The sequence below is a fragment of the Epargyreus clarus genome, unplaced genomic scaffold, assembly GCF_041222505.1.
Source record: "Epargyreus clarus isolate Ecla_fem2 unplaced genomic scaffold, WU_Ecla_fem_2.2 ptg000006l, whole genome shotgun sequence".
In the NCBI taxonomy this organism is placed as follows: Eukaryota; Metazoa; Arthropoda; class Insecta; order Lepidoptera; family Hesperiidae; genus Epargyreus; species Epargyreus clarus.
The window spans coordinates 4,247,823-4,264,742 of NW_027332214.1; the positions used below are offsets into that span (position 1 = coordinate 4,247,823).

The 16,920-nt window shown below is 33.9% G+C and overlaps 1 protein-coding gene across 1 annotated transcript; it reads left to right on the forward strand.

Moving 5' to 3' along the window:
- The first annotated feature begins 113 nt into the window (after positions 1 to 113).
- On the forward strand, positions 114 to 15,798 carry Stt3B (catalytic subunit 3B of the oligosaccharyltransferase complex). Its single transcript, XM_073073693.1, has 14 exons — positions 114 to 436; positions 526 to 744; positions 1,025 to 1,268; positions 1,578 to 1,776; positions 2,599 to 2,770; positions 4,468 to 4,646; positions 5,758 to 5,945; positions 7,065 to 7,252; positions 8,796 to 8,898; positions 9,405 to 9,647; positions 9,881 to 9,978; positions 10,399 to 10,527; positions 11,009 to 11,093; positions 12,562 to 15,798. The coding sequence occupies exons 1-14, from the start codon at positions 255 to 257 to the stop codon at positions 12,637 to 12,639; spliced, it is 2,307 nt and encodes a 768-aa protein (XP_072929794.1). The 5' UTR covers positions 114 to 254; the 3' UTR covers positions 12,640 to 15,798.
- The last annotated feature ends 1,122 nt before the right edge of the window (positions 15,799 to 16,920 follow it).

Sequence of the window (16,920 nt, forward strand, 5' to 3'; positions counted from 1 at the left end):
TCGAAATATCATAGTGTTGTACCATATAGGTACGTGATTCTGATTTACCGATTATTAGCTAAGTTACAATCTTACAAAATTGGAACGCATCCTATTTTTATTTTTTATTTTCCTGGCAACTTCCAACTAAAGAGAGACGTGTCAGTCAGCCAAAAGTCAATCAATTTCAATAAAATCGTATTGTTGGAATTGATGTATGAGAAAGTTATATTTGTGTTATATTAGGGTAGTAAATAACTTTATCATCCAGAGAAATGCCGGCGGCAGCTGCGGCTAAACCGGCCACTGGCTATACTAGGGTCCTGTTCAAGAACACGGCCGGCTTCAGTACTCTGATCACGGTTACGGTGTTGTCGCTAGCTTGGTTGGCCGGTTTCGCATCCCGGCTTTTCGCTGTGATACGTTTTGAGAGTATCATTCATGAGTTTGACCCATGGTAAGTTGAGAGCGACCGAATTCCTTAAGAGTTCGGGTTGTTATGACTACGTGTTCATGCACAACCATAAAAAACGTGTCGTGTTCTAGGTTCAACTACAGAGCCACAGCTTACATGGTGCAGCATGGATTCTACAACTTTCTAAATTGGTTCGATGAGCGCGCATGGTACCCTCTAGGGCGTATCGTGGGGGGTACAGTATACCCTGGTCTGATGCTTACTTCTGGTACAATACATTGGATTTTACATGCTCTAAATATACCCATACACATAAGAGATATATGTGTTTTCCTCGCTCCTGTATTCAGGTATGTTATTCATAATACAGTTTTAAAATAATGTGCACATTGACACCCACACAATTTGCTTGTTATTATAAATTTAATGATAAACTATCTGTGCAAATGATATTTTTAACACTTATGTATATATGACAACTACTTTGTTATGCACTGTCAAAGATCATCTATATTTACAGATATAGATAATAGTTTTAAATAAAATTGCAATCAAAGCAATTATTATTACACTACCAATTTAAACATGTAATAATCATAAAATAATATAAAAACTACAATATGTTTTTAGTGGGTTAACAGCAATAGCTACATACCTATTGACATCAGAGCTATGGTCTCGAGGAGCAGGCTTGTTTGCAGCCTGCTTCATTGCCATGGTGCCCGGCTACAGCAGCAGGTCTGTGGCAGGAAGTTATGACAACGAGGGCATTGCCATCTTTGCTCTCCAATTCACATACTACCTTTGGTTGAAGAGTGTCAAGAGTGGTTCCGTTTTTTGGTCCATTTGCACTGCCTTATCTTATTTCTACATGGTTTGTATTTTTGTTTTTGTAATATTTATTTCAATTACAATACAAGAGAATATTTTTTTTTTCCATAGTTTTCCTTGTTAAATTTTCAGGGATATGTGTTGTTGATAACACATTATTATCATATAATGTAATGCATAAGTCAATATGATAAAAGATTGTTGAATAATTTCAACAAGCAGTACTGTTTGTGCAAGTGGATTGTTTTGCACTTTCATATATAATTTCTGATTCAACATATTAAAAGATGTTGGAATATAATTATAGGAATCTATATTTACGAGTATTTTAAATTATTATTGTATGTTTTAGGTATCAGCATGGGGTGGTTACGTTTTCATCATAAACTTGATACCGTTGCATGTATTTGTGCTACTTATAATGGGAAGATTTTCCCAAAGACTCTTTGTGAGCTACTCGGTGTTTTATATAGTAGGTTTGCTGCTCTCCATGCAGATACCATTTGTTGGTTTCCAACCAATCCGCACCAGTGAACATATGGCAGCATCGGGTATGTGCTTCAAGTTAATATTTAAATGTAATTTAATATTTGGGCAAAGTAATTGAAAATCTATTTATTCAGCTGTAATTTACTGTAAGGCAAATATACATAGGTACAGTTAAGAACCTATTTAGCAAAATAATTAGCAGAGAAAAAATCTTTCAAAGGTGTGTGAACCTTAACAATTCTCTTGGTTCTAACAGTAGACTATGGCCTCAACCCCTATAGATATTTATAGATATAGATATCTATAGATTTGCAGATGCAAATGAAACTTGGAGGCACATTAAATCTTTTATATGTAGCAATACCTATTCACTTAAATATTATTTAGCAACTACCAATTTTTGTGATATGTTCGTTATTATCAGTATTCATATATATTTTCTATATTTTTTCAGTATTCATAATTATTATTTCCAATGAATTGCATAATTAACAAAATAATTTCAGCTGGATTATGTACATTCACTTGTATAGCATCCAATTTGTTTTCTGATAAGACTGGGCTTTTATGGCAGAACCATTAAACCACTCTTTTATGGTCCCATTAGACATGGTACACTAATCTATGGAAATAATGCTGAATTTGTATGTTTTCTATAATTTCAATGACTAATAATACATACTAAAATTCATGAGTCAAAAATAACTAATAGATGATTATAAAAAATCTTCATCTACTCAGAATACCTAAGGTTCCACTTCTACCTACATACTTATTTCTGACCAGAAATGAGTCTTTAGGATGCAAGGATTTGTGTACAGGCCCATTTTATTGATATATATCTTCTTAAAGCAACATATACATAATATTGAATACATTTTTAGGTGTGTTTGCATTAATAATGGCCATTGGAGCTCTGAAGTACCTACACAGCCTAAACCCTAAGGGTCAGTGGAAGCAGCTTCTCATAATGGGAGGATTTCTGGCAGCTGCTACAGTCTTCATGGTTGTTGTATTGCTAACATACATGGGGATCATAGCACCTTGGAGTGGACGGTAAGTAGTAGTCATAAATTAAATAGGAATATATATAATATATAGTTTATATCTAGAAAACATGAAAATAGTGTACACATTTCCAATTAATAGATAAAATACCTTTAATATTAATTTCTTTTTGTAATTCTACAAAAACAATTGAGTAAACAGAAACATGTTCTTTGCTTTCCTTGTTACGACGCTTTTATTAGCTTCATCTGTATTTATCGGGGTATGGAATATACATCTATTACATGCAAAATAAATAAATGGAACAGAATTTTTGAACTTTATTTTTAACCACTGAAGGGCCAAATTATTAGCAATACAGTTTAAATGATATGTAGGAACATTTATTTTTATAAGTATGTATATATTTTATTTATTATTATTATATGTAGTTAAAAATAATGACTGCTGGATGATTGAAAGCAGATAATTTAAAAGCCGGTTGGCTGCAAGGTCGCCGGTTTAATCGCAACTGGCGCACTTTTTTATATGGTTTAGTAATAGGTACTTACACTTAGTGCTTCATTTTATACACATTTGAGAACTTTATAGAGAATTCTCAGGCATATAGATTTTTGTGTTATTTACTTTCCAAAACAACAAGTGATAATTTGTCTCTATGATGCATAATATGTCTTAGGTCTCTATCTCGCCTCTGATAGATTTATATACGAGTATTATATTTTATGTATCTTTGATATGAAAATGAAATTATATAATTATTACAATGTTGGAATAATTATACTATGTTTTCCTCTCTGGGCGTCTAGTTGACGCATAATCAGAAATCTGTTAATATCATATCGGGGCCGTAATGTAATCGCCCGTATGTTATGCAAACGGTACAGAAAACATGTGTAAATTATGATAATCAGGGCTCGGTCCTTTGAAATGATAATTATGTATACACTACTCTCGAAGTGGGTGACGAATATGTTAATATGCAATGTTCAATGCATTTTGTAAGGAGTAGGTGTTTCTACAACTTTGAACTGATTCTTAGAATACAAAATTTCGTCAAGTAAATAATTATTAAATAAATATGGGACGATTATTTTAGATGCTTTAGAAAGTGTAGGTTTACATTTCCCGATAAATTTAAATTCCAACCCAGTTCAAAATGCGTTTTAGTGAACTAAATATTTTGCCAAAAAGCTACCTAATTTCAATAATTGGTAAAAAAGAAAATATTATGTAATTTAATGTAAAATAGTTTTGTTTAGCTTTAGGGCTGACCTTTCTTCATTAAAAAAAGCGTATATTCGAACATAGTATAGAACATAAAAAGAATTCTAAACGCTAGATAACTAAGTAATATACAAACATAAGAATTGAATTATGCATCACCAGTCAAGCAGTGATAGCCTAGTGGTTAAGAAATTCGGCTTCTCGATCGAGGGGTCCGAGATTCAAATCCCAGGCACGCACCTCTGATTTTTCAAAGTTATGTGCGTATTACAAATTAATTATCACTTGCTAAGCGGTGAAGGAAAACATCGTGAGGAAACATGCATACCTGAGAGATTTATAAAAAAAAATCTCAAAGGTATGTGAAGTCTACCAATACGCACTTGGCCAGCGCGGTGGACTATGCCCTAATCCTTCTCATTCTGAGGGGAGACCCGTGCCCAGCAGTGGGAAAGTAATGGGTTGATGATGATTGAATCAAGTCATTAAACACATCTAAAATATTTGTATTCTTTCAGATTCTACTCGTTATGGGACACGGCATACGCCAAGATTCACATCCCTATCATCGCGTCGGTGTCGGAGCACCAGCCCACCACGTGGTCGTCGTTCTTCTTCGACCTGCACGTGCTCGTGTGCACCTTCCCCGTCGGCCTGTGGTACTGTATCAAGAACATCAACGACGAGAGAGTGTTTGGTGAGTGTTTTTATTAGTGTTTAGAGTTTTTCAGGGGTGCCATCGCCATAATTCTATTTTTTGGATGATTGATGATAATGATGCTGCACACGAACCGCATACAGCCGCCTATAAAGTTCTTTTTTTTATAATATAGGAGTAGACGAGGATGCAGTCCACCTGATGGTAAGTGACTACTGCTGCTCATGGACTTCTGTAATCTACCCCAGATACGTTAAATGTTCCTACCTGGGGTCGGCCACAGATACGCCGCTAGCCCATGAGGACTAAGCTGAAACTCCTTGGAAAAGTCTCCCTAAAAACCAGAACACAGCAGCACTTAACCCTGCTATTATGAGGCGGAATAGCTGAATCTGTATCCTAGATTATGTAGAACGTACGTTCTACATTAAGCCGGTCTCACATGTTTGCCATTTCTGAGAAGTAAGATGCCGGTATGCACATCCTTTCTCATAAACGCAAGAATTGCGTCACGCAGTCGAACCGAACTTATTCTACCACCTTTTAAAATACCACCATTTCTACCAGTAGTAAGAGTTTGATTTGAAGGGTGCGGGAAAAACAAATATTACACATTTACGTGAGGTATTTGGCGTTATCCTCAGAAAAATGTCCTAGGGTGGTCGTGTTATTACGTACACCGCAACCTCTTTTACTACAGCTTTATACAGAACAATATTTGGCAGGAAATGCAAATGCTTGTAAGGCAAAATGTTTGGACGAGTGCTTGTTTGTTGATTTGGTTATATTCGAGTTTGGGTTTCGCATTCGTGAAATTTCTGTTAAGATCTTGGTATATTGATTGATATGTTGGATATATTTTTTAAGACTGCTTTTGTATTTGTCGTATTTTATGTCGTAAGTTATATCTAAAAATAAAGAAAAGTATAATCAAAGAACTTGTATTGAAAGTTGTATTTTTTTAACTTAACAATATTACAAAAAATGAAAAGAACCTATAAACATTTAGGGTTTTCAGAGTCATTCATGTTTATATGAATGACTTATATACAAGTACTGAATGGTAAAGTTTTCTATCATAAATAATACGAACAATATATTTAATTAAAAGATATAATGTCGTTAATAACAATGAAACATTTTCTTCTAGTTGCCCTATACGCTCTAAGCGCGGTATACTTCGCGGGTGTGATGGTACGTCTGATGCTGACTCTAACACCGGTGGTGTGTATGCTGGCCGGCATCGCATTCTCCATCTTACTCAATCTGGTGCTCAAGGAAGACGACCTGCAGGTAGAGGCGCCTGAGAGTGACGATTCGAAAAATCTGTTTGATAAGGTATGTATGATCACGTAATCTATACTATATACTAAAAATAGTAAATTCAGTTATAAAGCCATTCCAGATTATCAAATCGAACTTAAAAAAAATTAGATAAGTAAAGTTGTAAAAAGCTACAGTGAGTAGACATTTTTACCTTTTTTATAGTAGTCGGTCGTAAAAAGTCTAGATAAGTTTCGTAGTTTACGGTAAATTGTTCATTTGTTTTCTTGTGGTTTTATTATTTTGGATGAACAGTTACTTGGCTGTTGGTTTTGTATCTCCACGAATTTTGTGTACATTTTAAAAAAATACACGTTTTTGTGTTTTTTTTTTGAGTTTTTTTTAATAAATTGCTAGGGGCATGTGCTCGTAAGACATATTTAAAAAAATCATCAATAAAACTAGATTTATCATAAATCGAATGACTTTTATGATATGTTTAACCTGTAATCGATATTATTTTATCGACTAGTGGTTGAAATATAACCATAATAATAAAAAAATAAGGATTAATTGATAGCAGACTAAAGCTCGGCAATCGTTATTAAAGAATTATAAGAAAATCAGTTGAAAATCAAAAGAGATAAATTTCCAGAGCTGTTATCTTAGCCAATTTGTAATAATCGTCTCTCTAACAATATCTCTTTGTTCAAAAGAAAAGTAAAAGAGCACTATTTATCTCTGTCATAATTAAGTATATATGTGTATGTTTATATTATGTGTATATATTATTGTATATATTTTGTGTATGTATTTGTATATATTTATATGTCTATGATATATATCTTTCCTTATCCATTTTGTGCACATTATATTTGCTATCAAATAAATTTTCCGACCATAGGGGCTGCTGGAAGAAATTTCAGTTTGGAATAAGTAGTCCTCTGTACTATATTTCTTTATAATGCTCTTTATTTTATTATGTTTCTGTGTACACAAATAAATAAATAAATAAATAATCTATACTAATATTATAAAGTTAAGTTTGTAACTTTGTTGTCTGTAAGGGCTAATCTTCGGAAATACTGAAACTCTACACTATTCAGGAGTGCTATACCCTACATTTTATTATGATTGAAGTAAAGGCGGGTGAAGCCGCGGTTACTAGTTATTATTAATATTGATTGTAAACAGGCGGGCAAGTTAAAGAAGCGTACACACGACCCGACGGCAACGGATAGCGGGCTCGGTATGAACGTGCGCTCCGGTACACTGATCGCCTTCATGATCCTGCTCATGCTGTTCTCTGTGCACTGCACTTGGGCCACTTCTAACGCGTACTCCAGCCCCAGTATAGTGCTGGCTAGTTATGGGAATGATGGGTAAGGAAATGTTTTGTTATAAAAAAATTGTATAAAATCCCTCTAGGTTTAAAATTAGCTATCTCAACTTCGTTTTATAAATTATTGTGCATCTTTAATATATTCTTACACAACAAGTATACGAGGGTGCGTTTTTAAGTCCGCGGAATCGCAGGGTTGGAGGGGGGATAGCGGGCTCGTTAAGGGCGGTACGTGTTAAGTGACTCATAAATAGTATAAATATAAAGTTTTATCACATTTGCATCATTAGTTTTAAAACTATCGACAATTAAACAACTCAATCCGGAAGAAAATTGGAAGTATGGAGAAAATCGAGCATCGCGCCGTTATAAAGTTCCTTACCAAGCAAGGAAAGTCTGTGCAAATCATAATGGAAGAGATGTCATCGGTTTACGGGGACTCTTGCCCTGGAAAAACGATGGTTTACAAGTGGAACAACCTTTTTAAGCAAGGCAGGGATTCACTTGAAGACGACCCACGACCAGGACGGTCTGTTGAGGTGACCATTCCGGAAACGATAGCGGAAGTCGAAAAATTAGTACTGGAAGATGCTCGGCTAAAGAAGAAACAGCTTGCAGAAATGGTTGGAGTATCGGATACAACCATTTTTAAAATTCTGCATGACCATCTTGGCATGACTAAGGTCAGCGCCCGGTGGGTGCCGAGAATGCTCACGCCGCCTCAGAAACAACAGCGCGTTGAATGTTCCCGAGCGTTTTTGAACCTCTGTGGAGAAGATAAGGATATTGTACTGAATCGAATTGTTACTGGAGATGAAACTTGGGTTCACCATTATGAACCTGAGTCTAAACAAGACTCCATGCAGTGGCCTAAAAAGGGTACAGCACCTCCTAAAAAGTTTAAGGTGTCACAATCGGCCGGCAAACTCATGGCGACGGTCTTTTGGGATGCAGAAGGAATTTTGTTAATAGATTACAAAGATAAAGGTGTCTCTATAACCGGAGAATATTACGCAACAATCTTGGAGCGGTTAAAAGAAGCCATCAAAGAAAAAAGACGAGGAAAATTATCCAGAGGTGTCCTGCTGTTGCACGACAATGCGCCCGTACACAAGAGCCGTATTGCACTGGCTGCCCTGCATAAGGTGGGCTTTGATATTTTAAATCACCCATCCTATAGTCCAGACCTGGCTCCCAGCGATTATTATCTCTTTCCAAAAATGAAAAAAGAGCTTCGTGGAAAGAAATTTTCTACAGACGAAGAAGTAAAGGACGCAATTTCCTTGTATTTTTCCGACAAGGACAAAACATTTTTTTATGAGGGTTTAAATAAGTTAATACAAAGATCTGAAAAATGCATTCGTCTTGCAGGAGAATATGTAGAAAAAGAAAAATAATTTTGACATTTTATTTTCGCTCCTTGTCCCTCATTCCGCGAACTTAAAAACGTACCCTCGTATTTTGTGGACCGAGTCAATGGACCGAGAGTTTTAATTCATAATTTCTTAATGATATTTCCTTCTTTAATTACATTAAATGCGAAAGAAGAATTTAAAGACTAAGTTAATATTGTTTTTTTGTAGGTCACGTAAAATTTTGGACGACTTCCGAGAAGCTTATGGCTGGTTATCTCAGAACACCGCTGAAGACGCGAGGGTCATGTCATGGTGGGATTATGGATACCAGGTAAGCAACGAAGCGTATAACCCTCACTGAAACTACCTCCAGTAGATGCATTTACGGGCCAGTCAGTATGCAGTCCGAGTCACCTAATGTGCTACTCAAGTTTATTATCAGGTTAACTGGGCTAATTAGTGTGTATTCATCTTTATTAGTATTACAGTGGTGAGTTCACATACTTATCTGTATGAAAAAACTTAATGATTACTCTTTATTTGGTAACTAGATCATTACTATAACATTACTATAAGTATGCATATCACTCCATAAATCTTCTGTTAAACGCTTTCTATACTCACAGCCCCACTAGGATTCCCTGTGTAGTGGGTGCCATGGACACACATAGACAAATACACAAATACCCAGACCCAGAAACAGAAATCTAAATTCATCATTTAGATATCTGTCTGGCCGGGGATCGAACCGGGGACCCTTTGCGCGTCAGACCGGTATGGAGACCGTTCCGCCACGCGGGTCGTCATTAAAAACTTTTATACCTAATTATCCCTCAGATCGCAGGCATGGGCAACAGAACAACACTAGTGGACAACAACACGTGGAACAATTCCCACATAGCGCTCGTGGGGAAGGCCATGGCGAGCAATGAGACCGCGGCTTACGACATCATGACGATGCTTGACGTTGACTACGTGCTGGTGATATTCGGCGGAGCTATTGGGTACTCGGGCGACGATATTAATAAGTTCATATGGATGGTGCGCATCGCTGAGGGTGAACACCCTAAGGATATACATGTGAGTTGTTTTCTTTTGCTCTTTAGTAAAATAATGATAGTTATTGATAGTAGTATATGACTTAAATAGTAAGATGAATATTTAAATGTTATCTTTATCATTTTAATGAAGTCAAGTTAAAAATAAAGCCATTGATTTTGGAAAGCTTATTTATCGTAAAATAATAAATATAAATGTTACCAATAGAAATATGGATGTTGCAAGGGTAAAAAAAATTTTTTTTTTTTTTACAGGAAGCTGATTACTTCACAGAGAGAGGAGAATATCGAATAGATTCGGAAGCTTCGAAAACTATGCTCAACTCTCTTATGTATAAATTGTCATATTATAGGTGAGTGATTACGTTCATTATTACGTAGGTTAGGCATTTGTAATATTTGTAGTAATAATATTTGTAATATTAAAAATAATATAAACCATAAACCATAAACCATAAAAGGGGAAAAACTTTGTTCTGTGTATAGATTTGCTTATCTTGAATTAAATAGTAGTCAGTAATTAAAAAAATGCTTATTTCGTAATAAATAGTATTTTTATTTACACATAAAAATATCATTATTAAATAAAATATAATAGCTTTTAAAATAAAAAAAAGTATACGCGAATTTTAAATTTTATAATAATCAATCAATCAATCATACATTAATTTCACAAAATAGCAGTTTTACATCATATTATTTTAGTTGTAGCATTTATTTAGATATTAATATAAATAGAAAAGTTAAATAGTAAATTTTCTGTCTGTGTGCAGGTACGACAGCGGCGGCAGTCCGCCGGGCTACGACCGCACGCGTGGCGCGCTGCCCGGCAGCCGCGGCTTCAAGCTCACCTACCTCGAGGAGGCCTACACCACCGAGCACTGGCTCGTGCGGATATACAGGTACACTCCGCGACAAACTTCTAGTCCGCTCTGAATATAGAAACGAGTCCCGTCGTAACAGCAAATTGTAGGTATTGAAGACAACGACAGCGCGGGACTCTCCCGGCATCCGTCCTCTGCCCGCTCTCGCCCACGGGTTAGCCCACATAGCAGCGTTAGTGTGCCCTTACTGTTGCTACGGAGTATATGCTTGTAGTTGTATTCGATCGCATTGGCTCTCTGACTACACACACCTGCGCGCAGCAACTTCAGACTGGATTAGAATACAATACCACATACCTAGTAAGTGTAAGGCGTCAAGAATATCAAGTATAAAGGAGGCGGAGTAGAACCCTCTGTGGTTCGACTCCGGTGGCACCACCGCTACTCCTATTTCTGCCTAATAACAACAGTCTTAAACGCTGCCATGTTCTGGTTTGATGGGTGTGGCAAGGAGAGGGGTAGAAGATAAAGTAATTGCTTACGAAATGTACTTTTTCAGAGTGAAGAAACCCGATGAATTCAACCGGCCGAGACTGCCGCTAGCCAAGCGCACCATCTCCACTGCCAACTCTCTATCGAAAAAGGTATTAATCAATCATTTCTTAAGATTTTAGTAGTAGATAATATTTGTCCATAAGTAACTTAATTGATAGTTGAAAATTGATATTGATTACAGTCTACTTTTGAATATATGTCATTAATATTTTTGTAGCCTTATGTTATTTTTTTTTATTTTCTGCACTTCTAAAACTATTTAATTTTTATTTTTATTACTTAAAAATTTCAGGATATATTTTTGAAAGTCATTAAAAAATGTATAATTTACTATCATCTATCTATAATATGTTTTATCTGTGAATATGTGTCTATAGTTCATTTTTAATTAAAATTAAAAACAAACAATTCAATATTTGAAAATATTTTAGTTTACCTTGTAAAGTTCATAATCGATCTAAATATACTAACGAATTTCAGCCTTCTTCAGAAGAAGGATCACTGGTACAGTAATATTTCTATTTTTACTAGAATAGAGCATGTGTTACCGTTTGGTTGGTGTTATTTTGATAAATTATCGAATGTAAAGTGTCTATTCTGCTTTATGTGTTACATGTTGGAACCCTTATAATACACCTGTTATAGTTTTCTTCTAGTACATAATTAATACTGATATAGATGGCATTTGTTTTTCAGTTCTTGATTTTTTTATTTTTTTTAATATGTTAATGTGTAGTAGATAGCAGATTTTTATGAAAATATTTATTAATAACAGACTACTCAAAGCATTTTACGTTTACGTTTTTCTATTTTTGTAAGAAACATGTACGCACGTTATGAGTCCATCCAATTTTTGCCTACTAAAAATCGGAATTCCACAATTACTTGTAGTAATAAACAGGAATTGTCAGTTGACGATCTTTGGATGGATTGACTATTAACAACAGATGTTAATACAAAATGACTTAGCGTCCAATACTAACATTGTAGATTTGAAATCGATTGACATATAAACCAACATATTGAGATATAAATTAGTTCCAGGTTTTATGGTAAAGCAAACCTCGTGCAGTTCTTGTAATGTAACAAATAAATCATCATTTATAAAATAAATATTCAATCTAGGTTTTTATTATATCGACACATATAGCTGACAACTATTCGTTAACTTTACTATGAAAATTACAAAACATATATTTTTTTCTTTCTATAACTCAAATCTTTCACACTTTTTTGTAAATATGAATGTTTTTACTACGCTAAATGTATCGTGCTTTTGTCTGTTTTTTTTATTATTCCATTAGTCTACCATAGTTCCTTATTTACGCCAAAGTTTGATAGAAATTGTCTCTACGCAAAAATATATTTTAGCGAAATTTATTATCTGTATTATAATAATGAATTATTTCACCTAGTTCACTAGTTACAAGTGTAGTTTTTAGAATAATGTCGAGTCCCTGATATTCCAATAAATTTGTCTAAGATTACCTTTAAAAAAGCTCCCTATATTAATTGCCCTTTATTGTGTAAATACTAAATACAACACGTGTTTAACAGACTTCAAAGCGAAGAAAAGGTCTGCTTAAGAACAAGCCAACCATTGTGAAGGGCAAGAAGATGTCGCGCCTGGAGTGACGACCATTTCCAGCCGCGCCGGGGATGTTCCGTATCGGTGGTAATATTGCAATGCTGCTCATACAACTCTAACAATCACCTAGTAAGAAATAGACGATAGATAGAAATAGATAAATACGCAAGGTCTAGTACTAACACAAGAGATCAGAGGAATTCATATTTTCGTAGCTCATAGTAAGAGGTTGTTTTAACGACGTGAGTTGTTAAGCAACTAAATATGCAATAGTCATAATTCATAGCTGAGTAAATATGAATCCTTTAAAATTACAATTATTATTTAATACTTTAAAATTACAAAGTTTCTGAAAATATTATCATATTTTTTCACCACAGTATTTTATTACCCAAACCTTAAGTAATCTAAGGTATAGACTAACTTAACACGTTTGCATATTACGTTTAAATTATTTGTTTGTTTTTAACTGATGACCCTTAAACGCAGAATAGATGTCTATTTGTTACTAGGTGAATGTTTATCACAAACTACTGTAATAGTGAAAGGTTTAGTGTCTTATTAAATCATAACAGTTTCAACATATTAACTAATGTGTATTTTTTGCGATAGGGTGACTAATTTCGGAAATAATTAAGATAATTGAGATTATGCTCCTATTTATGTAGAGATTGCAATGGAGAACTTGTTATTTATGAATTAGGACCTCGAATAAGACCGAACTTATCAAGCTATCATAGAAAATACACTAGATTATAAAATAATGAAGGACTTTATATATTTTATTTTTGATGCATAATGAATGGCCGAGGGTCTTTCCCCACTTATCGATGTCACTTGGGTTTAAGTTCATTAGAGTGCAGGATACGTATAAAATGATACGTAATAGTGTTAGTTTTAGTAATCAATTGATAGTCGAATAAAGGTGTGATCCGTGTCTTGTAAAATCCTAACATGAAAGACATCTTTACGTATCTGCGGTATCATTATTAAGGTGTGAATGTTTCAAATAGTTTGAAAGTGATTGTTAAGCGAGGGTCCTTGCTTAAGAAGATCTACGTCAGCTGCATCGTCATATCTCACACGTAATCACATCTATCATTATTTAAAAGTGGCGAAATATGATTGATAGGGGATTGACCCTCATGTTATAAAATCCTAATATTGTAAGTTAACATTTTTACTTTAATATAATTCACCATACAGACCTTTAATGTGTTCCTTTATTGGCGAAACATTTTTTTTCGTTACGAAATCTGGTAATTTATGTTTGGAGTTCGGAAGATAATATTATTTCTAAGCAGATCTAAGTCTGTTAAAGTTCCTTGTGGTTTTGTCACAATACGTTTAATTGTAATGGCCTAGAAGTAATGGTATCAGGTTGTGGCTCTAATATAAGGTGAATCGTTACTATGCCACATTTAGATAGTCGCCGGGTACAGACGAATTGACGTGAATACGAGTATGTAAACAACTTACTCGGACATATTCGATACTTGTCATGAATACGCATCCGTTCTCTGGACAATGACAGTTTTTCATAGGATATCAAAGGTATATGCGTTTGTATTCGTGGGTAGGGTTTACATATTTGTCATTGTGTGGCGAAGTGTTTGGCATAATCTAAATGAGGCATTACAACTGTAACTTCTAATTTGACATAACATATTTGTCGATTATTTATAATGTTATAAAATTGTAAATTAACTATCTGTGTACATAAAATATCTTTCTTGAACCGCGAATAATGGTAGAATATCGTTTTGAAGCCCATTTTATAATATTTACTATAATCATGAATTTCTAAGACTATAAATAAACAAGAAATTAAAAATAAATATATCTTGTTGATCTAAATAATTTTGTTCCACAAAAAATGCAAAAATGGTTGATTGATTGGAAAATATTTGACTTGTATATTATGTATCAATATTTTATTAACAATTACATAGTATTTCAGATATTTTTAAAGATAGTTCTATATAATAATATGGCACTGTATTGGATACCAGCTTTGCACTATTACCACTGATTTTCTTATTTGGATTTACGACTGACACCCATTCTATTATGTATGTGTTTAGTCTATTAGATAAATGGCGTTTTTAAAGAGTTAACGATTGTGTCTACATTTGTTTATATCATTGATGTACAAAAAAGGTAATCGAGCTAGTAAAGGGAATTAAAATATTTTTTATAACAGTGACACTATCAATAAAGTATGAATGGTAACAAAAAATCCAGTAGTCGCAAAGTAGTTTTGAAATGTAGTTAAGTCAAGGCAAGTTGAGTAACAAATTTAAAAGTGCATACTTAAAATTGTCCGTAAATTATGCTTTTGGATTTTTGTTTTTAGTTTATTTAAGTTTTAATTATTTATTTATAATAAAAACAATGTTGCACTTTTATGACGATAGTGATGTAAGTTGATTTCAAGAGATTTTGCATTTACGTTTTGGCAAAGACATTCCACCATGCGTTTTAATAGTCTCAGTTCGATACTCGTGTAGAAAACATCGATAGCGTGATTCAGAAAACTTGAGACGCCATCTATTAACAAGTCGCGAAAAGTTTTCACAATATGTTTTTTGTACATTAATGATTTAAACAGCATGCTCGTGCGGTGTTGTGTAACATGAGTAACTTTGGTCTATTGATAAATACTGATTAATATTCAAGTTTTATACGTAGCGTTGGAGCGTATGTTTGAACCTGTTATAGATAATCTTTAGTATTGTCTTACAGAAGTGCTGAGTTATGTTTGTTTTGAAAGGGAAGTCAGGCGCCCTATTGAGTCTTTTCAACTCCTCAGAGGTAGAAATCGAGATCTTCTACGTTTTATCTCAAGTTCATTATGGTGATACAGACGACTTAAGTATATGACCTGCACTTTTCTTTATTACTTTAAATACGTAAAGAAATATACCCAGTGATTTTGTGTTTTAAATCGAATGATTGCCCATGTTACATTCACACACACGGTGGGTTTATAAAACTTATTTGAAGAGGGTTTCATATTTGTAATTGCTACGTCCATTTGTAAATTAATTGAATAGTTTTAATATAACTAGGATTATCGATTTGTCATCGTAACGGCGTGTCTATGATTGTTAATTGCAAACACGCAGTTTTATGTTCATTGTACTTGATGTTGCCAGATACAAATAAATTGTTTTCTTTTAACAATAAATCGTAAAAGTTTCCCATATTATCGGTATTATTTATTTACTGTTTTTTTTTAATTATACTTATTTTACTTGTATTTTTAAAAAAATTGTGCTCACATCTACAAACAATATACACTCGAAAATATGCATGTTTTTCCTTAATCTTACATATAAAATTCTCGTGTCACAATGTTTGTTACCGTACTCCTCCGAAACGGCTTCACCGATTTACCGATTATCTATTTTTCATACCCCTAAGTAATAAGGGTTGTTCACCCTTAACATTTTTTTATTTATATGGCAACACAACGTTTGCCGTGTCAGCTAATAATGTATAAATTTATACTAAGTTTCCTTAAAACATATATGATTATTCACAATGTTTCTGCACGGGTAAGCTAGCGATAACCCATTTCTTTATTATTTTTTCTGAAAAACATGATTTGATATCATATCTACCTTATCATCTCTCTAATCCCTTTGGATCTGTACAATATCTTTTCTTAACCTTACCTTCGAATGATGTTTCGAATCGCCTTTTTCAAACGGAATTCTCTGATGTTTTCTTGTTCTATTTGACAGGCTTACAAAATAATTGCCCTTTCAGATTCTCCTGATACAAATTTTAAGTTCCTTTAAGCAATGGAGGTTCCATTGCTTAAAGGAACTTAAAATTTGTATAAGGCACATAAACATTTATTTGTATATCTGGCAACTTGTAATTTATAAAATACACGCTAAACACTTCGGTACTTATATTCTGAGTCATAATCATAATTTTAGTGAGTACATCACTCGCATCCATACTTTGTTGTAGTAATAAGTAAACAAGAAATGCAATAATTCTGGGACTAATATAATTATTGAACTTAATGTGTGTTTGTGAACTACCCATAGATAAGTATAGATATCTCACTGCCTTGTAATTGAAGGAAGCCATTACATTGCTGACATATTGTCAGCCATTACTATTATTACTATATCGACATGTGCAGTTATGTGGTGCAAAAACACGAAATCGAAGAAAAACTGCGGAGAAATGTCGTTTCATTCGTAAATGTTCTAAAATCTACATTTTCTTACTATTTTTCAAACACGAAAATAGAGGACAGTGACAATTTCAATTGTCAAAACTGGTTACTTTTTGTTGTTAGGAGTGAG

Coding starts and splice junctions, on each gene's coding strand:
- Stt3B (XM_073073693.1), top strand. CDS start 255: ATGCCGGCGGCAGCTGCGGCTAAACCGGCCACTGGCTATACTAGGGTC. Junction 7,253..8,795: donor GCTAGTTATGGGAATGATGG/GTAAGGAAATGT, acceptor GTTTTTTTGTAG/GTCACGTAAAATTTTGGACG. Junction 9,648..9,880: donor AACACCCTAAGGATATACAT/GTGAGTTGTTTT, acceptor TTTTTTTTACAG/GAAGCTGATTACTTCACAGA.